The sequence below is a fragment of the Varroa destructor genome, unplaced genomic scaffold (genome assembly GCF_002443255.2).
Source record: "Varroa destructor unplaced genomic scaffold, Vdes_3.0 BEIS01000005.1, whole genome shotgun sequence".
Lineage (NCBI taxonomy): Eukaryota > Metazoa > Arthropoda > Arachnida > Mesostigmata > Varroidae > Varroa > Varroa destructor.
The window spans coordinates 17610808-17636633 of record NW_019211458.1 but is presented as its reverse complement, the minus strand read 5'-3'; the positions used below and the strand labels follow the sequence as shown (position 1 = coordinate 17636633).

Genomic DNA, 25826 nt, shown 5'->3' with positions numbered 1-25826 from the left:
CAATTCTGTAGTTTTCTAAAGGCTAATGTTTGGGAAATCGTGGAAAAATGATGATATGTCTCGTATAGCTGGATCCACAAGGTGGTACGATGGATCTTCGGATCCGAAGCGACAGGTGCTACTGACTTAAATATACTCACATCGAACTATAACCACCTACTCTCTAAATACCCATGCCTCGACAATGTACTAAATGTTTCGTAATTGCTAGCTAAAATGATAACACCAGCTTCGTTAACTTTAATAAATAGTCGCTTTTAATCGGCATTTTTAATGGTTTTCCACTTCGGAATTGGGAGCTGCTTCCTTTCCATGTTTCTAGTAGCATGTATTTTCCTCGTTCCCTGTCTATTTACAATGTGTGTATATTAATAATAATGAATAGTATTATTATTCGCGTATCAACCTAGTCATCACTTACTTCATTGACCATCGTTATCCGTTTTGTCATACATGGTTTTTTTTAGGCATTTTGGTTTATGCACACTCAGGTGCGTGCATTTTCGTAGATTTTCCGATAATGATTCTCTTCTTTTCGCCACTTATTTCTCTGTGTGGTATTTTCCCAAATCTCCTTTTTCCATACTAGTTCTTCAATCGTCACCATAGCCCCCATTATAGTTTTTATCACTTGTTGACTTAAATCCAGCATTTTTTTTGTCCCTGTTCCTCTGTTACTGTATGTATCTATGTATATAGTGTCTCTGCAACTTTGTACATAATTGTATATGTCCCCATAGATCCGGTACAGACACTATTCCGTCCTTCAGTACGAAGTCAGGGGCATCATTAACATGCCGGCAGTTCATCTGAATTATAAACGCTATGACATCTAATTCACTGTTACACACTAAGGTGATTATTATTATTACTGTTGTTAATTATGATTATTATTGGTGCTAGCAGGGGATTCTATTATTGTATATATATATATACCTTTATATAAGATACTATCTAAATGTCTATATACCTAGCAGCTGTTGTAACGACGGTGATCTACAAACGCTGACCATACAATCAATTTTATTCGCTCACGAAGAGTCCCCCGGGATGGGTATACAGTGATAGGAAAAGTACGACTATCCGCTTTGGCCACAGACCATGAATTTGCATTTTAAGGGTACTCATTGCACAAACCGTTCCGTTCTTCCCATGCTGGGAAACGCAGCTTGTTACTCTCAATGTAAAGCTGAGTTATTGCATGGATGACACAAAGATAGTCATATATATATATATATATATATAGGTGTAATTTTTAATCGACTTTTCAGGAGCAGAAATTCTTTGACTCGTAGAAAGAGCTGTTGTTCATTGCTGTTTTGAATGATTTTAAACGGGTTACTTATATTAGTGGGGCGTTGTTTTCGTCACCGTCAGGGGCCAGATACGGTATACGCTTCGTGTATAAATGGAACACCAAACGGAATCTACATGAATATTTTTTCAAGAGTTTCTCCGCTGATTTGCAAATAAATACGTAGGCCAAACACAGTCAAGTAATTATCATGGTCAGCGCATCTATCTTATAGTACTTGAATACTTGCGTACGTAGACTAAATAGTACCTCATTAATAGTTTGTTTTGTTTTCTGTTTGATGCTATTATGAAAAATAAACTTTCAATCAGGCGTCGTGTTGCAACAGTGAACGTGTCATCATATTCCCATCCACGTCTCTTTGTTATTAATCCATCGTTTTGCATACTACTCCGTACAGCGGAATTTTTTTTCTGACCTCCAAAACATGTCGTACAGGTATTGGCCTATCAGGAGACTAATCCAAGCGCACTTTTTTTTCGACCTATCAGGCTTTGCCGAAAGAACTTACTTCTCTTTTTCCAGAGCTCTCGCTGAACCCTACTTGTCGCAGTACAATTAACACTTTCAGAAAGATAAATCGTAATATCTGTCCCATCGTTTAGTTTCATTGCTTTGCAGAAGGTAAAAGTGTTTGCGTGAGACAAATAGGAACTGAAATAATACAAATTCGCCTTATTTCCCCAATGTCTCTTCTTGCCTTTTGTATTTTTGTTTGTTCTGCGAACTGTTATTGTTATTACTAGTTGTTTATCATAACACTAAGATTCATTGGAAAAACTTTTTACTTAAAGCCAACATCTCGTATGGTGCTAAGTTTAAGAGGTGGGGGGGGGGGGAATAAGGGGAGAACTTTGAAGATGGAAGCATGTCGTCAAACTTATTATTTTACCTATTAACCTTTACCTACAGGGGTTAGAACCTAAACAGTTGAAGTACTTGATTCCTGGAAAGACCCTTTTTGGGCCTTCGTTATGGAGTCTGCAATTACTACTGATGGCTTATCTTAATAATAGAATTATCCATATATCCATGCACAATTGTTATAACTACCGATCTCGCTTCATCTCAGACAGTTACCTCTGCCAAGCTTTTGCTAGAGCTGCTTCCATAGTTTGTCGGCCTATTCTCAATTTTGTATCTATATAAAACTATTCATTTAATTTGCTATGTATGAATAAATATTTTAGCAAGGGAAAACAAACGTGGTAAACCGCATGTTGACAAGACTTTTTTTGATCTGGAGTTCCTTTTACGTTTCTCGATACATTACAAAATACGTGTTCAGCTAGGGCTCCAATCGACCAGTGAGCTGAATATATAAAGCATGTAATCGCAGCGAATAACAGTGACTAACGTTATTCGAAAAAATGTATCTGTATTTAATTCACGTTGAAATTTACCAACCGTACACCCCCGGCTTTAGAAAAATGGTTTACATTTTGTTGCGTAGTAAATAAATGTAGACCTGTAAATAGGTTGACGGGAAATGTATAGCAAGGTACAAAGTGTCTTTGAGATCTACGATTTTTCCTGGGTGCCGTTCTCGAATAGAAATAAGGAATAAAAAAAGAGAAGGTCAGATAATTTTTATATTCGCTGACAACTCGAATTATTGCACAGCAATCACCCCTATGACGAGTGTTCCGCATCTTTCGAATAGATAAAAAGCTTACCGCAAATACATCCCGTATCGACTATATGGTTTAACAAGTTCTTATGTCTGTCGGAAATTGCATTGCAATGCAACGTTACATACAATACTTCATCCAACCTTTGGCAGAGTAATGCCAACGCTGTCGGTCTCGCTATTATAAAAGTGGTTTACCATTGTAACCAATAGGCTCCTTATACGATGTCGACCGAATACTGCTATCTGGACTGCAATGTTCTACTTCGTTCGGTTCTATTACAACGCGTTATATAAAGGTAGAGGAGGCGGGCTATTCTGTCACAGAATTAGTCCTGTCGTTTCTTCGAACCGAAAAAAGGCCAATCATATTGACATCATACACATCGCGTTACTGCGGATAGACTACTGAAACAACAAAATATTACTGAATTTGCTAGTTTATTGATAAGCAAGTCTCAATTCAGCTAATGAGTTTTTTCGTTTTACTGGTTTCATTACGATAAAACAAGCTGGAAACACAGTTATGATAGTTGCATTCTGCTGGCACGCAACACCCACTCTGATGATGGCCTACATGTTTGCTAACCACCTGTTCCGACATATAACGAGTGACCTACCCGATCATAAAGTCCGTCTCGTTAATAATAATGATAATAACTAACAATGATATTTTATAATTGTGGTAAGATTAGCAGACTTATTACTAGTGTTTATATATATATGCTAATCTGTTGTTACTGGCCTACGCCCATTTCCCACAGTCCTTACATCGCCATTAAGTTGAAAACGTATCGTTTTACAATTAATTATCAATTCCCCAGACACGATCAACGCTGTATAGACCCAAGCTATTGAGGCCATCATTACCGCCTGGAACTTCGCTGGAGATAGCAATAACAGTTGCAGTAATACACTTCTGTACTAATCTCCATCAACTTAGAGCCAAGCGTGAGCAGGCAAAAAGAGGCTGAAATAGACACGCTTTCAGGTCGGCCATGCAATTGGTAAGGAGTTGTTATATTCTTATCCGGTAATTGTAGCAGTATCCATCTATAATAGATGCCATAGTTGGTGTTTTCGATTAAGCTGACGACTGGATCAAGCTACGTATCAGCTTATCGGTTGGGTTATTTCTGCCTTTATCGCTTATTCGCTTGTTATCGCATTGTCTATGTCTTCCTGTATGTACCACGTAATTATGCTATTTGCATTGCTACGTGGCTGTCTATCTATTGGCTATGTCATCATTCAATCTAACAATTGCCTGATGCAGGCGTGCGGCCGATCAGATAGACGGTCTGCCAAATAACAGAGAAGCAGATGTTTGCAACATTTACGTTTAGTGGCTACTTCCCGCCGTCCCGGCCGTCGAACTGGTGCTGGGACCTTGATTTGCTGGCAATGTTGTAATGCTGGTCGTATGCTGAGGCGTTGTTTGTGGTGAATCTGTTAGCGGTTTCAGCTCGCGGATTTGTCGGATCAGGTAGGCTTTTTCATCGTTGAACTGCTCGTCGTCGGCCCGATCTGTGTGGAATCTGTAAGATATGCACAAATGCATTACCACCAAAATGAATGGGCAGAAAGAGAGGTGTGCAATGCATAAGTAGAAGGCTCAACAGTGACGACAAATCACGCCACCGAAACTAACAACAAAGTTCAGAGTTTGCCACCGAATTGGGAACGGCAATTCATCAAAGGAGGGCAACGGCTTGTGCCGCGTTAATCCTGAGAAGGATAGTGAAATTAGGAACGATGGAAGGAAGTTGCGGCACGTCTTCCGAAAGCTCTGTCGTTTTCCGACATGTCAATGAGCCTACTATAAGTTAGATGAACAATCTCCGGCGCTGACTAATTTCGTCGAATTTTCCATATGGAAAGCGCACGATTAGTTTCACTCGTCAGATCCACAAGCCACTCCATTGAGAGAAGAATGTCCAGCATGCAGCGATATTACCTATTCTGCTTGATCGGTCAAATGCAATAGATATAGATCAACCAACAGCATCAGCAGTAAGAGGCACAGTAATGAATTTTGATCGGCCAGAGTAAGCTGATCAATTTTTCTTTCGGACATAAGCAACGTGGCCATAACTGTACACCTTCTACTGCGGCTGCGAATAGAAACAAATTATTAGTTCCCTACCATACAAAAAAACACACAACAGAATTTCGCTTTGTGCATGTTTCTATTGTAGATTTCGTACGCGATTGTCACTGCCAAGGCCTTTTCTAGGATCAAAGAGACTGAAGAAGCAGGAAATGAAGTTGTCATGTATGTACGCTACGAACCTCGTTAGGAAGTCGACAAGTTTATCTCGATTTCGCAGTAGAATGTCGAGAATTGGCTTCGGTTTATTGGGATTGGCAACAAAGACCTTGAACACATGAAACGCCTCAAACTGGATATTTCGCGACCGCTCCTTTAGCATTATCATCATAAGCTTAAGGTTATCTGCAGACGAGATGTACCTTTGTAATAAAACAGATAATACGTTAGAAAAATGCTACGTTATTGATCAGAATTAACTGAATAATTTAGGTTATAGCTAAATGCCATTGGTTGACATCATTATAAAGTTTGGCAGTGGAAGGTTAAATATGAAAAAAAAAATCGAGAATAAACTTCTATTTAAAATGGTCTTTACAATTAGTCTTGATAGTTCAATCAAATTGATTACTTTGTCATGATGTTGAAGTTGTGTCGATCGAGGAGAAGTTCCCCAAGCAGCTTGAGAGACTGCCGTTTCGTGACGTAATTGTCGCTGTTGAGAAGCGCTTGGTAATGGTTAAACACCTTATCGTAGTTGGTTTCAAGAAATTCCGCCGATAAAACCTTAACGATACGAATCGAGAACGAAAAAAAATCCAAGCAAAATAAGCCTTAAGCTCAGGAATGATACGAATGCCTCATCTTTGCTACAAGTTTACTATGAGGGGCATTATAGTCGTTTCTAAGCTTGTAATTGGCGATCCTTAATGACATATGTAAATCGGTTAAACGAAATATCATATATATGATGATAATAACATGTAATATGTACACACGACGTTTTGTCTACATTTTCCATCGACGATGACGATTAATTCGCACCGATACCACCGTGATGCTATCTCTGTCCCCAAGGAAACGATATAAGATAAAAATAATAATTTATATATATATATCCTATATTCTGACTAGGACCCATACCTTATGGCGCGTAAGTAGTTCCTTGAATGTTGAGAAGGCATCAGATGCAATATCAAATGAAGACGACTCGATAAAACCGAAAAATTTGTAGAAGTCCTCTGAGCAGAGTACAAGTTTGGCGAGGCTTTCATGCCGCGCACATTCGCGAAGCATTCCACCGCAATTTAGTGCGATATCCTGCTTTTCGTAGCCTGCGATTAGCGTGAAGACAATTGGCGGTTTCATTAAAATATATTCGACTGTTGGATACCGTTGACCTATCTGCCGTCGTAGGATATTGTTGAAGATCAAGGCCACGTCCTTTTTACCCTCAAAGTCTATCTTCTGAAGGTTTTCAATAAGCATATAGAGCAGATTGGACGTATACAACTCCTGCAACAAGATCAAACCAAAAAGATTACCACTAGAGTTTTAGTTAACGGACTATAGATATATCAAGGGTCAGAATAACAAAGGTAAAGCCTTTAAAGAAACACATTTGTTTGTTAGAAAAAACTGTCTTGGCACCATTAACTGATTTCTATGTCTTTGGAGCTGAATGTTAAGATTTCATACAATGGATAATGTATGAATACTAGCTAGCATTTTCATATACCCCGCTATTGTAGTGTTCCAGTTAGTATTACCAAAATACATTTAATGTATTCGTGTGTGAGATGCATTATTTTTTGACCATGCGAACGAGTCCTCTTCTTGACAGCAGACGTGGTTGCCTCTTTCTTTCGCGCAGTTCACCACAAGCTCGTCAGATCAGCGAATATGATCAACCAATCTACTTGATCTCCTCGTCGCCGTAGTCTAACAGCTTTTATTACAAACGCACAATTTGCCCCTTAAATGCCCCCTTCTGTTTTCAGGCTTTTTTCTGATAATAACAGTTCAGACGAGTTTGAATTGCCATGGCTCTGCACCTTACCCGCTAGCCTTGTACGACAGACACACGACAACCTTATATTCTTACAAGATGGATTGCTTTAATAACAACGGCTAGTTCAAGTTTAGCCATCTACATGTACTACTCAATATTTGTGGTCAATAAGAAACGCCATAACAACAGGCCGTGCGTTCGAACAACGCACGGCTCCCTCACAGACTGGCCGCATGGCAAGATAGTATGAAACGCTAGTATTATTACAATCGTCGCACCATAGATTGTTATTACTATATGACATGACTTTATCCTACTTACGAAGTTCTCTGTCTCTATCCAGTACTAATTCGACAGCTGGATTGAGTCTTTACCACGAGGTAACAACAAAACTGTCTGAGTGAAGCGCCCAAAAGGCAGATTGAGATTTGTCAACAAAAAGGTGTGACGGTAAAATTAATGATCATCGACCAACTGCCGCGCCTCACCGTTGGCAGAGATGAGCTGCAGAAAAGAAATATATGCGCGGACGACGCCATTTATTCGATCCTATCCTATTACGGAAATTAGCATGTTTTGCGTCAAGCTAGTTGTTATGGCCACATGCAAGGGAGCGTTATAGATATTTCCAACAATGAGCTGCTTTTAACAAGCTACGTCTGAATAATTGATTACTTTCGATTAAAATGCACTCCGTTCACGACTCTTCTGACCCTTGCTTTGACTGACATCCGGCTGGTTAGAATCAATGAACTACAAGTATAGATATAGGGCTGCCTTGAAAGCATTGAAGCAGAATAAGCAATGGTGATTATCTACGGCTCTACCCTCTACCAAACTCAGATACCTCGAAATAAATCAACATGATAATCAAAGCTCCAGCAGAAAAACAAAAAACAAGTAGAAATAATTATCTGTAGAATACTCGTCGCGCTTCGTCACCGCTCTGAGTATAATATGCCGCAGTTATACATTTCATTTCGGTAACAAATGTTATCGTAGTCTAACAGAATTCCTCTTTCAAAAACCTTAGCTTTCTCTTCCAGAAACTCTAGCTTCTGCGGTAATAGGCGCCAATATTATTACCCAGTATTCCAAGTGTACCCAGTAAACTATTCCAGGTGATTGTTTTAGGCCCACCACGTCGCAGGCCGAAATGGTGAATTGCGAGAACGTTGACGCTAAGTGGTTTATCTGTTACGAAGAAGAAAAGCAGTCTTCCTCGAACAACCTAAAGCAATAACCCCTGTGAATAACTGAAGACACCGACATCCACCTCTCTGCCAGCCAGAAGATCGCGGCCCTTCAGGATACATTCCTCGACATGACTATTATATTTAGAACCTCCTACCGCCGTCCTTAAAAGGGAGGTATCCTGTACAAATATATATTATATCTATATATTTTAATGTGCAAAATATCTTCATAACTGGGTCACATTTGATTAGTATCAATCTAGTGTATAGTAACTATTATAGTATTAAACGAACTGCGTGGTCGGAAGGCAATGTCTGACAGCACCGAACCATGAAATATAGTTTGAGCGTTTAGATCTTCTGTGTGCCTTTAGTTAGGGTGTATGTTGACATGGGCTCACTTCGTTATAGAAGTAGAAACAAGCATGATCCGCCATCATCGATTAGTCTATGGCATCAATTCCCATAGACTTGCTTTGGCTAGCATCGATAACAAAGACTGTGACGGCGCTTAAGACTCAAAGTAAGGGTCGGCTATTCTCATTGACCACATTATAATTCCCAGGAAGTTTGCAGCCTGGACCGCTTGAATCACCTGCTTAGCTAGAGCGGCGTTACGAGCAGTACCGTAATATAGTTCGCTGGCTGGCTAGCTAACCCAATTGACATTATCACACGTCTACAAATCTACTTCTATTTCCCTAGGAGATGCATATCAGAACCAATTTCAGTGAAACTCGTTAGATCCGTTTAGAGAACTCGCTGATATAGGGGAAAGGGTCCAAGCTTATAAAGTGTGTCAGTTGACCTTTAGCAGGAACATGGCCAAATCCTATGCAGCAAAAACAGCTCAATACGCATAGTCGTCGATGTAATTAGAGAATAGACAACAAAACATAGTTTTAGATTTTTTGAGTATATTGTAATCCTCATTATAATTTCTATAGAGTAGTATCGCGTATGTAAAAGCTAACCATGTAAAACTAACATGATAACATATTGTCCCCTACTAGCAAATTCACTTTACGAGGACATAATCCTTAATCAGGCAATGGCTTGAAGTAGAGAGAGGGCCCATCACCCTCGCTGTAGTCTTCATTAAGCAAAAACAGTTCACATAAAATGCAACGCAATAATAGCAAAAGTACAACGCATCTCCTTGGCTTCTAGTAAAAAGGGCACGGCTTTCGTTTCGTCATGTAGATGGCTCAAACAAACAACACAGCATTTATGATCTAAGCAAACCAGTGACGGGTATGGCAAAACAATATGTCGTGCTTCAGCACGACTTTCGTGACCAAAGATATATATCTCATTAAATCTACGTAAATTCAGCTAAATAAGCCCATAGCATTTTGCAACCGAACGAATATGGCGGCACTAGACTTCAAAACGGCAATAAAGAATCATCAAGATGGTCAAGATCCGTACAGTCAGCTGTGCATACTGTTCCCTACTGACGCACAGTCACTTTAGGAAATGGTGGATAGCAAAAAGCGTTGCGTGCACTTATAGCTAGATTCTCTCGCCGCCGTTGGATCTTCCAGGGTTGAAGCCTCGGTAAGCCAACAAATATAGCCCTTACGGTTGTTATATGTTAGCCGTTCTCCGTGTTTACGTGCTCCAAACGACAGTCGGAGCTAACGATATCATGGGATCATGGAGCAATCATTTCTAGATAACGGATTTTAACGGTTAACTATTTTAGACTAGTGAGTTTGAGTGTCTGGAGTAGCCGTGTCAGAAGTTCACGAGACTGGTATGATTAAATCCAGCTGATTGGACCTAATGCGTATAAGGTTGTAATGCAACTAACAGATATAAGAGAGAATTATTAAACTGGCAACAAATTCTGTTTTATTGCTATTGACCAGGGACTCGCTCTGGGTTCAAGTATGCCTGTTGCAGGCTTTTTTTCTGATAAAACTGACATTTTCGTGAAAATCATTTTAATGAGTCGTGAGTAAAGAATATAAGTAAGCGTATGTTTTGGCTAATGGAACTAATATAAGTGGATTACTGCAGCACAGGTTAGAACGAGTTCGTGGATGAAGCATGAGTCGATTTTCGATATTCTGATGCCACGTTTATAGTATTTTCAATTATAAATGAGCGCCTCCATCAAGCGGCACTCACGACGCCTGGATCGAAGGAAAATTCTAATTGGTCAAGCTGCACTAACCCTTGGAAAATTTGGTCTAAGGTATTCCTCACCGCTCCTTTAGAAGCAGCGGTCGCGACTGACATGAGCAGATAAACGATTTTATCGAAGATCTTTTTCTTTTTATAGAGAAGGAAGGCATCCAGCGCCTATACGACGACGAAGACGCTACTTAGTGTGAATGAAGCGGCTGCCAGACAATGCTTTCGACCAGTTTCGAAACGACCCTAAAGGACTTAGGTGGTCTGAGCATAACGTGATTCGATAAATGCGCCATCGATGGCCTTCGTCGTTTCGTGTTTTATCCAGATGTCTGAAGGACTATGAAGAGATTCCACGACGTCTCTGACTGTTTGTGCTGTAACTCCTATAGGAACTGCAAACCTCGTGATAGTAATACTTAGGTGACTTTCACTAATATCTCGTTGCTGACGTTTCCATATTATTTTATAATGTCAATATAATTTGATGGTACCGCATATGCGTTTAAAGCTGAGCAAAGAATATTTCGAGGAGGAATGGCATCAGCTTATTTAATTAGTAACCGTGCTTCTATTTGAGCAATCCACATTCTTTTTCATTTACATCTCTTTCAGTTACTACAAAATAATAGCCCGCATTAAAATGTGTGTATTCGTAACATACGTACCGATGGTCAACAACTTTACACAGAATCGGCCTAAAGAAAGTAAATATCTCAACGTTTAAAGAGGAGCATGACTTGTTAGCGGCATTTCTGTGTTCGACTGGTAGATTTGGGATTATTTAAATTAGAAAGGCGATTTCGCATAGGTGCTCTTGTCCATTTTTTACAAACCTGTTCCAGCGATTTGGTAGTTTCTGCATAGTTATACAATATCATTTGCGTACTCATACGAAATTTCTCTACCTAGGGCTTCCTGAACCTCTGCGGCACTGCTACAGAATTCAATTTCTTCCAAGGGCGACGCCGTTCTCTTGCCTAATCCTTCTCCGGCTAATGGTAGAGATTCAACCATGTCTTGCCTAGGGCGATCGCATGCTCTAGGCGGGTCCTTTTTGTTGATTCAAGTTAGGCAAACTGTACATGGGATAGCTTACATGTACTTCGAGCTGAGTCAGAGTCAATTTACACAACACGGTTCTCTTAATCGGTTTTCGCATTTTCAGTGTTTGGGCTATAGTTCCGTGGCACATTGTATGTAGAATGCCAATTCTGGCCGATAGTCCTTAGAGCTTTGCGTTCGCAAAAACCCTACTCTATTATGGCAGCGACTTCTTGTCTTTGGCCTTATGATTTTGCTAATCCGTGACAAATCTCTACAGGGCTGCGGCTTTCAAAGAACAAAAACTAAGAGTCAGTTGTCAAGACTAAAAATGTTTTGCTTATAAATTCATTTTTTTACCGCTTCTACCAACCGCTTTTTACTCACAAATTTCTAGAAGACTGGAGTATGTCCCAGTCACATATCGCCAGACGTTACTCTTAAAATTTTCAAACGAATTTAGTGTCCGCCGGATTTGCTTGTGGCAGCCTAACAACTAGTTTTTACTAAGACGATCTGCAAGTTTGCTTCGTTCGGTAAACCGGCCATTTTGTTATTCCGTTGCTTTTAGTCAACCCTCCGCGTTTTGTTGGATTTCTTACAACGGAGAGTTCGATGGTGAGGATCAGTGTACGAAACACTTGCAATTACAATTACCAAAAACGCCCGATATCGTTGCCGCTTTCTTAGCCTTTAATACACAAGTTCAATAATCAATAACAATCGGCCTCAGCTTCAACTAGTGCCGCTTTCGAAAAATCGTAACCTTAGTCCTACACTTATTTTCATCTGTTTTACTGCTCGGTTCGCAATACGCTGCCGGCAGCCGATACTTGTGGCAATGGCAGCATCATGCAATGGAACAAAACAAACAACGGCCATTCTTCTACGCTCTATGATACTGGCGCCTTGCCGCGGCGTCATCGTTATCCACCAGTCATGTCTGTTCTAGCAGGCTTGTGCACACGCTTACGATGTGCTATTGTCGCGTCGCTTGCTTGTCGTTCAGTGGCAGGCGGCTTGCTCTCGTACCATAATGCTTATGTGACGGATAGCTGCGAAGGCTCCAAGAGACGGCAGCGACATTGACTAACTGCCTGGCTCTGCTCGTATCATATACGACACTAGCTAACGTCATACACGAAGACGAACCCGTTGAGTTCGCCGACTGTTGGGGTGATGGGTCCGACACAGTGTTATGCGAAAAGTAGATGGCGCCGGTGTCAAGTAAACCAACAAAAACCATCGACAGAGCCCATGTATCAGTATGTGAAGGGGGAATGTTAGCGGCTTGGGATAGGTGCAAAGCGTCGCGTGGTGTCTAACGCGTAGCGTTAAATGCAAAGCAACGGTGCTAATGACCAGGAAGAAAGCTGCTAGAAACGAGTCTTTACTAATGGATGAAGCTGTTCAGTTTGTCCGTCTCTCGTTAATTTGATTTGCGCCACAGCTGTGCGCGAACAAGTTCACTTATTACATATACTAGCGACAACTCACTAGTATCTACACACGCGTATTTTATCCGGTCTACGGCTTGTTTTCATACAGCAATAACAACGGAAAACCTACTGGGAAACGCCGTAAAATTCGGCTGTACTGCCCTCCTATGTGCCCCAACATGCAGACACCTAAGACCGGTGCGCTCACACTGAACCTTTCCCTTCGGCTGCTGAGACCACACACGTTCCGTTTGGGCGTACGCGCCTAGCCATTTTCCGCAACGGATCGTCTCTCTAATTGCAGGTTCCTCTGAATGACGACAGACGTTGAAATACACACGGTCGGCCACTTAGGATTTGGGCTGAGGCAAGTTTCACATCGCGCCATTACACTCCAGACATGTCGATATATACGAGAGCTTTCAGTAGTCGGGAAGAGCTTCAGCATCCGCTGTACTGTTTTTTGAATAGCTGCATGTTTACCCGTCTTCCTAGAGTGGCTATACATGATCGCAGCTTTGGTCTGAGTTCGTGCGCTTCGCAATTGCGCTGTGTTTTCATTGAATCGATACAGAAGCTTACTGAGCAATACGTGTCTCATTTGCTCCTGTATTAAGTCTAACGATGATTCCATTCAGATAAAGGTCTGCCCATCGCGTTCTTCAAACATTTGCCGTTTCAAAGCCTCTCTCCCTTATAGCAAATACGATCATAGGCTCGGCGTCCGAAATGAGCCCTTTGCTCCGTCTTACGCCAATGCATCTCCTTTGGCCATTGCCAGTGTAAAGACGCAACCTACAATATAGACGAAAATCTGGCCTACTACGCATTTTGGCGGCTGATCCCACCGACGGCGCGGCTTTGACTCTATAGGGGTACACTCGATCGTCGCGTACAAGTTTCAGCAGAGCTGTGATGTCGAGCGCTGACGTTGCAGTAACTTAGTCTACACTGGCTCATCGGTTCACAGATCGTCATACTAGCGTCTTTTAAGAATGCCCTGAACTTAAACAGCAACCAAACGCACCCCGAAACAAATAGAATATAATGGCTGAACGCATATAGGTCCTTGTTGCCTCCTTGTGCCTAGGCATGATATTCTGCCGCATGGAGTAATGGTTCCCACACAAACTGCTCGAAGGGACAAGTCTCAAATTCCTATTATGTGTCCACGTTGGCTAGAACGAAACTAGTATTGGGCTGGGCCTGGCAAAAGCCCATAAATGAGCCTAACCAGGCGCTTATGCAACCAACAGTAGACACTCGCCGCTATCTCCAACATCCTAATCCGTTGTTCAGGACTCGAGTAGTCAAGGGAAGGTAGACTAAGGACAACGCGTGTTCCTTCGCTATCTCTATGAAACACTCTATTACGGCCCCCAGCCTCGCAGCTTGGCCGACCACTTCAGGCACATACTGAAATGCATGCATTTGCCTTCTTCTATATTATTATGTCATCATTTCATCTTGCCGTCGGACTAAATATAGATTCCAAATGAGCATATAAAAAATGCTTCTACTTTCCACTGTTTCAAATATAAATGCCAGATGTTATTATACGTATTATATATATACGTATCTTCCGGTTAGTCTACCTAGCTGTAGTGCATTTTGTACGTCTGCATAAAATCCCTTAGAGAATTTCATACTTATAATGAATACGAGCTCGCCACCGGTATTGACCGGTGAGTCAAAACCTGATTGCTTGCGTTTTTTGACAAAGCTAATATATAGAATACTAAATAACTACGAAACTCACCCTGACTTAAACAACCAAACTCAAATTCAATCCCTATCAAAAGTGAGCTAGAAGGCTTCGGTAATAATCACTTTCCTTCTTTACACAAGTTCTGCAGTAATATGTAGCAATAGACAGACGTATAGACATCTGTAATATACTTATAGCACCACAAGTGTGGCTACGTGTGTATTCATTATTTCACTAAGTTTTTTAAGGGTTTTCACCATTTCACTAAATAAAAATAATAAAGGTACAATATTCGATGCTTTAAGTAAGATTTACATTATTTATATATGTTGAAGGCTAGCAGCACATTAGATTAGCTCTAGGTGCAAACATACATTTTCATTAAAAGCTATCTTCCCTGGTTGATTAGGTAAAGCTTACACATCATTGCTACAGAATACTGGGCAATCAGCTGTTTTTTCTTAACAAACAAATAAATGCAAAAGAATAAGTTGTTTCAATTTCGCATTGCTCAATAAAGCCAAAGTATCTTGGAGAAAAACAGGTGATGACCGAACTCCAACAAACATCTAATCCTAGTAAATCTACTCGCTTTGCTCACTATGAAAGTTTGACCTTACAAATACTGTTGATGGTTTACCGATTTTTCCAAAAAATCAGTACCACTCGACGATATTGTTATTCGTTTAAGAAATTTTACTGAAAAAAAAAATGTTTGTTGGTTCGATTACTCAGATGTTTAAAGCGTCATGGCTCGACGTGATGAATAACATTGAACACACAAAGAAGGGCCTTCGTTTGATAATATATTAATATGATCTATATCTAAACGGACTGACTACTCGTTGTTTGAACACGTGCTCAGGTTGTGTCAGAAACTCACTCATATGAGGACTATTTAACCACTAACAGTGAGAGCTACAGTAACAATCTCAGCAAGGTCTAAATGATAGGGCACAGCCTCCTACTCAGAATGAGTCATACACCCGCTGAAACACTTGTATATTTAAGATTATACCTATTGTTGTTGCCATGACCACCGTTATCAACTAAACGAAGGGGTCGTTTTCGATTTGTTCTTCGATTTATTTCCTCTTTCTTGCCAAATAAGAAAAAGATATTTAGGGACAACGAAGACGATTCAACGTCCTACATACGCCCCATAGCTGCCACGTAGGAACGACTGTCGTCAACGGCAGCAGCTTTGGTCCTAGGAAGAAGAGGAAAGGAAATGAATAGATCGGGCATCGATCGTCAACTTGCACCCCATCGAAAGGAACCTACACGATACTAATTACAATAACAGCAGCAACAACAACAACAACAATATAGAATAGGATTCTATGAGTTGCTTCGACGTTTACTTCAGTGACTCACTCGCCAATTGTGCTCCTGTTATGCGGGCCGCCCTACGAGCTAATGGCAGCTGTGCTCGATAACCTTCTTTTGTCTACGTTTCTGCCCGAAAAGGCGTTACGGCCAAAGCCAGCTGGTAATTTCCATAAAACTTGCCTATGGCAAAAACATTTTAACGTACGCTGGTTTGTAGCACAAAGTGATAAGATTAATAGAGATATAAGTAAGAATGCCGCAGGTAACAGAGACAATATCTCTCTCTCGTACGCTTAAACATGTGTAAAGAATACGTTGTTCCGTGGTTAACGTAGCTAAGCGATTTTTAATCTGTGATACCAATTCGAGATTTCACCGAAACAATGGAATGACGAACTTGAACCGTAAACGATCAATATTCAAATGAATTTACTTGCACTTGAAATAGCCTATCGATGTGCAGCGTTTCGGGATGCTTAGAATTGTATTTTTATTTTTAAATAATTGAATTATCTAATTCGAATACCGCTCGTTGTGAACTAGACGATTACATATTTTAGGCTTTCGACTGATGTAGTAAGATAGATGATAGAGAAATTCTTTATGAAGGTGACTGCTTTACGCATCGCCACCAGATGATGTCTTCACCTTCATTTATCTCAAATGTCTCGCCCAGGTTGCACATTACTGTTGTACATTGACAGCCAGATTTCTAGATAGTATGGTATTTTTAGTCATAACCAAAACCCTAAACCTTGTATAATTGATTCGGCCCGCGTTGTGTAACCCGTAAGCTGAACTAATTTACATGAAAGTTTTCTTCATTTAGTATATCGTCATATCTCGTGACGCTAATAGTGCCCTGCATTGGCACGCTATACAGCTTTCATGTCTTCGGCCTAATGTGTTTAGCATCCTAGGGTCGTTAAGTGTCACGAGAGACACCGTAAGACACATATAAATCGCGCTGTATACGCACCGCATTAAATCTGTCCATTCAGGGATAGATCTTAGTATAAGTGATGGATGCTCTTCGCAGAGTACAAATCTTTGCTTTGATGCTGTCATTAAATGAGGCTTCTCACAGTAACACCGTCAGATCGTGTCACTCCGATGCTATATTCTTCTCGCTTTTCGGATGACTTCGGAAGCAAGCGTGATAGCGAGGAAAAGTGACACTATGCCTCAATGTAAAAGTTACATGTCTCAGATATCGAAACGCTACACACGAATAATGCTAAAAGCAGGAAACCTAGATCACGGTTTAAGTCAGTAACGGTGATGACACTCGACTAGACCGCTGAGTATTAGCGCACTGCATCGCCTCCCCAACAGGATCTGAGTATGATCGGAGGGTGACAAACATTAAATTTCTTTTGTAGCACCACTGCCCGTGAGTTCGACAGTCACGAGCGAGAACAAAGCACTTTTATCCAGTCCTCTTTTTTTTTGGTAGTTTATTGCCCCTTGCACTCCATCTTGTTCTGCACACCTCGCCCCTTTGATCCCCATGTGGCAGCATATCCTTTGACGCATGTACACCAGCGAGAGAAGATCTAGAATTAGACCTTACCATCGATGTGAGCATAACAACTGAAGGGTGTGTCCTTCGTTGCTATTTTTCATCCTCCATAGTCTACCTTTAGTCTGTCTAATGCTATCCCGGTGAAAATGATTCTATCTGTCAACGTAAATGAGCGAACATCTCATCTACCAAAACCCTATCATTTCGTGCCAATCTATAAAACTAAACATTAGATATAAGCATTCACTCAGTCATCGACAATACAATGTAGTGGTATTCAACACAAATAACTATTGCAAATATTGTAAGCGCCAATATCAATTCTGTGCCAAGGATTTGCTATTGTATGCCGTTTTGCTCTGGCTGGAACAAAATGAAGACGACCGCTAGCGGGGTTAGTCTGGCTAGTTAGGCAAGCAAAGGACAATTTTCGTGCTGGGGGTGCCTACCATCTAATCATGGATGCGAGGGGTAAATCTTGTCGAGACCGCATATACACCCACATACGTTTAAAAACGTTTGAGTTCGATTTGGGGCGTGGAAAAAAAACGTGGTTGCTATAGGGTGGGGGGGGGGAGAAGGGCTATGAACTCGCCATGCTATACGATCCCGAGTAGAAGTGGCTAGAGTGCAACATAGTTCCATTTAGAACCTCTACTCAGGATCGCTGTCGGACGGCCAACTACCCCTGCCAACGCGACAGCGCCCATTTGACCTCACTAGATGAGACTTATCGAATGGTCTGGGCGTAGCTTCACCATACGTCACTAAAGTGATCAAACTCATGCTTTTTTTTTGTTATTTGGCAAGCCCTCACGAGAAGCGCATGCAGAAGCAGTTTTCCCGTATTGCATGGTCTAGCAATTCACAAGGGTTCTCTCCATAGCATAAAAAATAATCGCGAGGAATCAAAGTATAAAAATGCTATGTCTCTGTAAAACTAAGTTGACGCGCGGTTGGTACATATGCCACTTCGAATTGTAATTTTTTTCGTTCTTTTTTATTTTATTTATTGTCTAAAAAGGGTCGTTTCCTGTCAATGGTCAAAAAATGAAACATTTTATGTGCTGAATATATATATACAGAAGAATTATTATACAGAAAGTCATTAGAATTGCGAAAGCAATAGTACGAAATTAGTGAAGTTTTTTTTTCTTTTTTTTATTTATAAACGGTTATTCTTTGTACGACTACAGCTTCAGGCCCGTACGTTTCGGAGTAATGAAATTTCTGAAAAAGTCAAATAGGTTCAAACGAAAGTCCTATGTACTAGGGCTTTTGCCGACTAGACAGCATAACATTCGTCCCAACATTTTCCCATACGGCCTAACTGATAAAGCTACTCTGATTTCGTAGAGTTGAGTGACAAAAATAAACTTTCGTCAGGAGCATATTTACAATGAAAACAACTGTCAAAAAAACAACCCATAGTTTCGTCGAGTATTTTCATCTGTAAACGAAAATTTTTGTCATCGTAATAAAAAAAGACGTGACTGACAGAAATCTGACATGCAGCAAATGCTCAGCGGTTACAAATGAAGTACACAGTCCCAGAAAAATTCGTCGAGTTCCACATCGCTTAGTCAATTCACGCGCGTTGTATCACACTACTTTGTGAATGGTGGCTCTCATATCCTAAAAAAATAGCCTTCTTGTACCACATTGTAAGAATTGTGGCGTAAGAGTTTCGAAGCGCAAATAGTAAGACGGCAAGGGACAAGCTTTGATAATTTCTAGGGGCAGCAGTGCAATATAAGGTATGTTGGTTTGTCTACCCGTTTGTTTCAAAAACTCATAACGATTATTACACTTGAACGCCAGATGTTTTTGCCAATTTGCACCGCATATTTTGATTGGACTTCAGCTTGAACTGCATCCGACGCGTACCCTCAAAAAGGTCGCCCGTAGAAAAACGTTAGTGAAGTTGGCAAAAGTTTCATTTTCTGGCAACATTTATCGCTCACATTACTAATTGATGTCCCACATTGAAGCTAACCAATGTAACAATTTCCATATAGGTCAGGAGGACTTAGTTGCCCCTAAAATTTGACGAGAAAAGAACCTTCAGATACTGAAATGCGTCATAAGACACCCCTAAGTGAAGCCGCAATAATTCACGTGGCAATCGAAATTCAGAAGGGATCAATACTAACCAGAATCTATTTGAAGTTCTTCAAAGCACGAAAGCTGGTAAAAGAGCCAGTGAGAGAAAGGTCGCAAGATCTCGTAGGCCCATAAATTTTACATTTAAAGTACTAAGAAACATATTTCAATAGGAATATTCATAATACTTAATGATAACGTGGTTCACGGCCTACTTTCTTAAGGAGAATAGGTTAACACTGCGCTCTTTTACGCTATGGTTGACACATGAAAAATGCAAAAAAATAACGAAGATTTATCGAGGCACAAAGATTGGGTTAATGGCGAAGTGCTTATTAAAAAAAGCGGTTTGTTTAGTCCTTTAGTACGAAACGATGCAGACAAGGATAAACTAGGATGTAAAGGCAGTAAATAACAAGATAGTTGAGATAAAGGATTTCTTGTACCTTTCCATTGTAAGAATCTCTTACCTGTGCCAGTTGTGATATGACCATATCCGTTTGGGGTTCCTGCTCAGGAGAGCCGTATAACATTGTCTTCATTAAATTGAGGTTCTTGCTGACGTCTTCTTGGGCTTTCTCTGCTTTTCGATCGCCTGCCTCAAGCGAGACGACAGACTCCCGCAACGCCCTCACTAATTCGGCGGGATTTTTCTGCGATTTTCCGAAAAGCGGCATCGTGTTGGCAAACGCTCGGTTTCTCGCGTTTCTTTACGAAGTATATCAGTCGCTTCACAACTGCTGACCATCCGCTAGAACTTCACTTGTACTTCAACTATTTTGTACCAAAGCTGTTTGACATGAACGTAGCAATTGCCTGGTCAACGAAAATAACAACCGTTGAAACTCATACAACCGTTAAAGACGTGCTTTGTTATTTTTGTATCTCCCTTAACGCGTTTGATACAGTAGAAACGAGTGTACTTTTCTACGCCAAAATCACTTTTTATCACTTTGAAAAACCATTCGAGCAAAAAGGTACAACACACACATAGTCGACTGCACTCACTAACACTCGGAGAAGTTCCACTTGCGTATATTATGACACAGGACTTGAGTGTAGCCTGAAATTTGACGGGGCTGAAAGCGTCTACCTACAAGACCGACAAACTGGACGAACGAATGACGCCCGTTGCATTGATTGGTGGCATGCGAAAAATCGTTTTCTCTGTTGTTAGATTAAGTCAGACTGAGATTCGGGCACCTACAAGGACTACGAATGAATGGAGCCAAAGATTGACGTAAGTAATGATAATGAGGAACAGTTGTGTCCTAGGTCTGCGTGGCACCACGCACACTCGATCTTATTTGATTCTACTCTAATAGAGAAAATGTAATCCAGTCCACGGTAGTATATGTTGCTTCAATGTCTTCTTCGCTGTCTAATTGTCATTAGACGTACGCTTAAATGATGAACAGTGGAAAGCACATTTCCTTCACATATGAATAGGGCAGAAACCATCACCCATAAATGTTCAGTACTGGAATAAGACTTCAAATGAGGTGCTGCTCTCCAGCTGACTATGGATGCTCCAGTTTTCTAAACTGTTTTCTTATAGGTTTCTACACGGTCTTCGTTGAACGCCGCTGAGCATCATCAGACGCTTTTTTCCACTCACCGACAGATACGTCAGTCACTGTTGAATCTGTGGATTCAACGACAACAAATGCAAACGATAGCCGGCACCCGCTTCTGGATTATGTCCTTAGGAGTGAGCAATACCAGCAGAAGTTGCCAAGCTCAAGATTCTAGTTCACAAGTAATAATCGAGATAGTAGTTGTTGAACCAGAAGTTATTATTAACGCTTATGTCCGCTGTTATTGCTTGGTGTTGCGGTTCCAGGCTAGTTGACGAATAGCTCAATCGTTTCTTGTTCCTAGTACTAGCGTAAGGGGCACAGAAAAGCAACAATCAACGAGGGGCAACGATGAACGTTCGACATTCGAAATTTCAGCAGTAGCAGGGAGTATGCTGGGTATTACAAACAGCCATACTCCTCCAGCTACATCATATCGGCGTCCTACTACCGTGTTCAGCTGGTGATAGCAGCGACTGGGCTAGCTGCTGCTGCTGCTGCTGGTCGTCGTCGTGTTCGTGATGCTGCCTACTGCACCGACGACTGGTGCAGCAGTTTCTGTGGCGGTATGCACTCGCATAGACACACAAACAGAGCCCCGTTCGTTCGCACTGATCGCCCGCCCGGGCGGCCGGCCAGCCAGGCAGACGGATGGACGGACGGACAGAAAGACAAGTCAGTCCGAGCGGCACGGGGCCGTTGGGCGGCTACTGGTAGCAACAACAACAACACTACGAAGATGAAAGCAGTAGCGGCAGTGACAGCGGAAAAGGCAGCGATTTTACTGCACACAACAGCAGGAGGCGAGGCGATGGGATGAGTCGCCGCTGATAACGACGACTCCGCTGCTGCTGTTTAGTGAGTGAAAGAGGTGGTCGACTCTGTGTTGCCGTTTCTGTCGTAGCTGCAACGCTCAGCTCTGGCTGTTGTTTTTGCGTACTAATAGAATAGCGGTAGCGTTGACTGGCTGGCTGGCTAGCGTCAGCCGGCTCTCACCGTAGCTGATGGAGTGTCGGGGAACAACGCTAGCAGGCACAACTGGCGACGACCACGGCGGCGGCAGATGCCGCGGAACTCCTCCGACCGTCTGCCGGTGACGAACCACTTGTCTATCTGACTGTCTGTAGATCGGTCGCGGTTCCTTCTGCCTACCGGCTTGTCTCCACTCACCACTCGTCCGTTAACCGCCTGTCCGTTCGCCGTAGTGTAGTTGTAGAATTTCAGTAGCAGCTACAACAGCCGCCGTAGCATTTATAGTTCTTTTTTCGATGGGTCTGTTTGAATATTTTCGACCCGCGCGTCTCTCCCCCTCGCCCGATGTCGGTATGTTTCTGTTATTGCTCGTGACCACTGGAGGAAACTTACAGGTGTATCCTATTTATAGCTATACCCGAAACACACGAAGGCAGTATCTACAATAACAGGGACAAGTACCGCGTTGTTGCTAATGGTAGAGTTTATTATTGGCTGATAATTGTCTATGACTGGCGGGCTAGTAGAATTATTGTTGACTGAAGTAGTTTCTGCCCTGCCGTTTCAGGTTTTGTCGTTCTTATCGCTTTTGTTGTTAATGAACCAGTTGTAGAATAGCAACAACTGCATTATCGGCACAGTGGCTCCTGATGTTGTTGTTATCGTTGTTGATGCTAGCCCTGGTCGTGCGCTAATAGAGGAGACGTCAAGACAGCCCCAAAGTTTCACAAATCGAGTTGATCGTCTCCTGTTGCCTGCCTATCTATCCCACAAACGTTTTGTGTAAACTCCTTTAGTTTTCGCTATTCTTCGTTTTCTCTTTCCCGCTGGCCGTCGTACCTGTGTGATTCTAATTAAAGGAGCAGTGGACACAGCACCACGTTCTCCTTACTGACGGCAGGAGACGGACGTCAGGTTGTAACGTTTGCGTTTAGTTTACGTCTGCAGTATCTACTTGTTGTATGGTTTCGTGCCGTGCTGTGTATTTTTTCCTTGATCGGTGCTCGTGAGGAAGGAAAAGACACCGATAACGGGGCGCAATGGCCAACAGTTATGACAATAGTGGTTCGTTCAGGAAACTAATATCGACACCATTCTATTGCGCGTTCCATGGCCGATGGTGGAGCGTTAGAACACCAGTTAATAAACAGCTTTCGAACAGTTCTAGTTGTTCTACCGGTACGATAGAGAAATGTCGCTGGCGCCCGTCACCTATACACACACAGACACACTACGTAGGTGACCGGCTTGTTGTGTGCTCTGTGAATCTGTCCTTCCGTTCGGCCGTACTCAAACGACGCAACGCACGTAGCTCTATGACCACGAGTGCTACTGGAACGCGGCGGTCAACGATTGCCTGCCGCAGAGAGTAGCGTTGGCGGTCACAGTAGAACGACGACGTTCCCGTGCCAATAACAGCAGCAGCAACGGCAGCGGCGGCAATGAGTACAAAAACACATGAGCATGGATGCACCAGCGGCGACAGGCACCACCACAAGTTAGCTAAGTGAACCAAACAGATTGTCCGTCCGTCCGTCCCTCAGGCAGACGCAGGCACGGTCAGCGTCACGTTCCGCTCCGACCGTAAAGTACTCAATATCGGCGCCACCGATGTAAGCCACCCAGCAAACCGACGGCTGGTAGAGAGGAGCGTCGTCGAGCGTCGAACGCGCCGCCACTGACAAACAAAGAGAAGAAGGTGCGATCGTGAACAGGAATAAAAGAGATCGACAAACAGCCACACAGAAATATCCTTCACTAACGAGGTGAACAACAACAGTTCTGTGCAGTAGTCACCTGGCTCAAAGCACAAAAACGCACACAGATACAAATAGAAACGGGCGCGCGCTCACACACACAGCGGTTTGTCGTCACTTGCGTTAGCGAATAACTGCTGGGTTACATACACCCTCAGTCACCGCGTTGTTCGCGCTCGCAGCAGCTATAACGAGACAGTCACAGACAGCAACTAATATCGCGTACACAGGATAATAGGACATACGGTACTACGGATTCGGCCAGACTACCGCTGTTTGTTCCATCTATTGTCGGTCAATACGCGTAGGTTGTTCGCGCACAGTTGGCATGAGTTTTGCACCACCGCCACCACCACCACCACCACCACCACCGCCGCCGCCGCCGTCGCCGCCGCTGTGATACGTGCGTGCTGTCAACCACCGAGCTAACTATATATACTTTAACGTTCCCGGTGTCACAGCGCAATACAGTACAATTTATTGCGGTAGTAATTCGTTCTATTCGGCTGCTGCGTGGGCGGAGCACAAACAACAATAACAACGACGACGACGACGACACCGCTAAAAATCGTACTAAGTCTAAACAGAAACTAAGGCGTCTGTGTGAAAAGCACGGGTATTGGTATTAAAGTAACAAGAGCTCTATATACTCGGTCCCCTCGTCGGTGAGGTGAGTTTGGCTTGACCTCAGTGATACAGCGACTTAACTTGTCCTGCCACCGTTGCTACCATCATTTCATAATTCAATGTTCGAATATGAGCAGGGTCAATACGCACAAATGATTGTTTGTTTTTGCTAGAAGAGCAAGCGATCCAGGAGATCAACCAGCCCAAACGTACACACAGATAAACAGCGTTCACTCGCTATCAGCCAAACAACACTCAGAGAGGCAGTTTGCCGTTGAGCTCGACTTATCTTTTCGTCTACCTTCCGTCGTCGTAGTCTGTTTGTTCCGCCGTCAACCATTGACAAACAGTCCCGGATTGAGGATCGCTAACGATTAAATAACATTGACTGTGGTCTCACTTTACGATCGGCGATTGTTACTACTAACTCGTTGCTGTTTCTGTATTGACTGTGCTTATTATGGGCCAGCACCGCTGACGCGTCCCGCGCTGTTTCGTCCGTCCAGGCAACGAGCAGAAAGTAACCGTAATAATTAAAACACGTCGCTAGCGATTCAATATCGTCTACGTAGAGTGATCGTTCCTTTCTCAGTAGACGAAAGAAGCTGTCTGTCTGTCTGTACGTACTCGTCGAACGACTTGAACGCCGATGATCCGGGGGTGGCTTGAGAGCGGTGGCGACCGAATATCACATGCGTTCGTTGTTGTTGCCGCCGCCGGTGCTGCCGTCGAACGAATTCAATGCGAATGCCCAAGGGTTACAGCGGCAAATGACGATCTGCAGCCGCGTCCGGGTCGGTATGCTGATGTTCTATTTGATAATAAGGATTGGTGGTTAGTTGCTGTTCGAGGATATTTTGTTTTCTTTTTCAAGAGAGAAAGAGAAAGAGAGAGAGAGGGAGAGATTTTTCGGTGGTCGGCTGCCTTCGTGTCCGAATCCCACTAGCAGAGCAGGCGCTAGCAGCGGTACAAGTATATCTGCGGTCGTCCGCCACTCAACTACTACGATTCATGCTGTTGCAGCTGTGGACGTTCTCGTCTGTTAAAGGTAGTGGCGGGCATAATGTGTCCCGTCTTTATTCTTGAATCACAATCCACATCTCGTCAAAACATCATTTAGCGCTTGAGTTGGTTGGCTAACGAAGCGGCACTGAATGTCATCTGCTACGACGTCTGCTACCACGGCACCGAACTGTGTAACGGATTGGACCATGACTGATTCAATAAACTAACATGTTGAACTGTGGATCATTTCATTAACAGGTCAACTAGAGAACATATATATTAAAAAAGAAAACAGCTGGTCAATATTTCACGCTCATATTTGCTCGGAACGGGTTTCTGGATTCGGCCAAGTCGTCTGCTAGAACTGTCCCTCTGAAGGTTGATCGATACCGC

The 25826-nt window shown here is 42.5% G+C and overlaps 1 protein-coding gene across 7 annotated transcripts; it reads right to left on the bottom strand.

Moving 5' to 3' along the window:
• Window positions 1-234: 234 nt before the first annotated feature.
• On the bottom strand, window positions 235-25197 carry Mo25 (calcium binding protein Mo25). Of its 7 annotated transcripts, none has more exons than XM_086989183.1 (6): window positions 25056-25197; window positions 19966-20311; window positions 6139-6510; window positions 5627-5781; window positions 5238-5417; window positions 235-4483 (listed from the first exon to the last, which is right to left on the bottom strand). In XM_086989183.1, exons 2-6 carry the CDS (start codon window positions 20170-20172, stop codon window positions 4288-4290), a joined length of 1110 nt encoding a protein of 369 aa, XP_086845309.1. In that variant the 5' UTR covers window positions 20173-20311; window positions 25056-25197; the 3' UTR covers window positions 235-4287. The 7 variants fall into 7 exon arrangements, with proteins under 7 accessions (XP_086845309.1, XP_086845308.1, XP_022663995.1 ...); XM_086989182.1 differs by having other exon boundaries at window positions 24579-25152; XM_022808260.2 differs by having other exon boundaries at window positions 24730-25152.
• Window positions 25198-25826: the final 629 nt, after the last annotated feature.

Coding starts and splice junctions, on each gene's coding strand:
- Mo25 (XM_086989183.1), bottom strand. CDS start 20,172: ATGCCGCTTTTCGGAAAATCGCAGAAAAATCCCGCCGAATTAGTGAGG. Junction 5,782..6,138: donor AACTACTTACGCGCCATAAG/GTATGGGTCCTA, acceptor CGTATCGTTAAG/GTTTTATCGGCGGAATTTCT. Junction 4,484..5,237: donor CTTGTCGACTTCCTAACGAG/GTTCGTAGCGTA, acceptor CATATCTTACAG/ATTCCACACAGATCGGGCCG.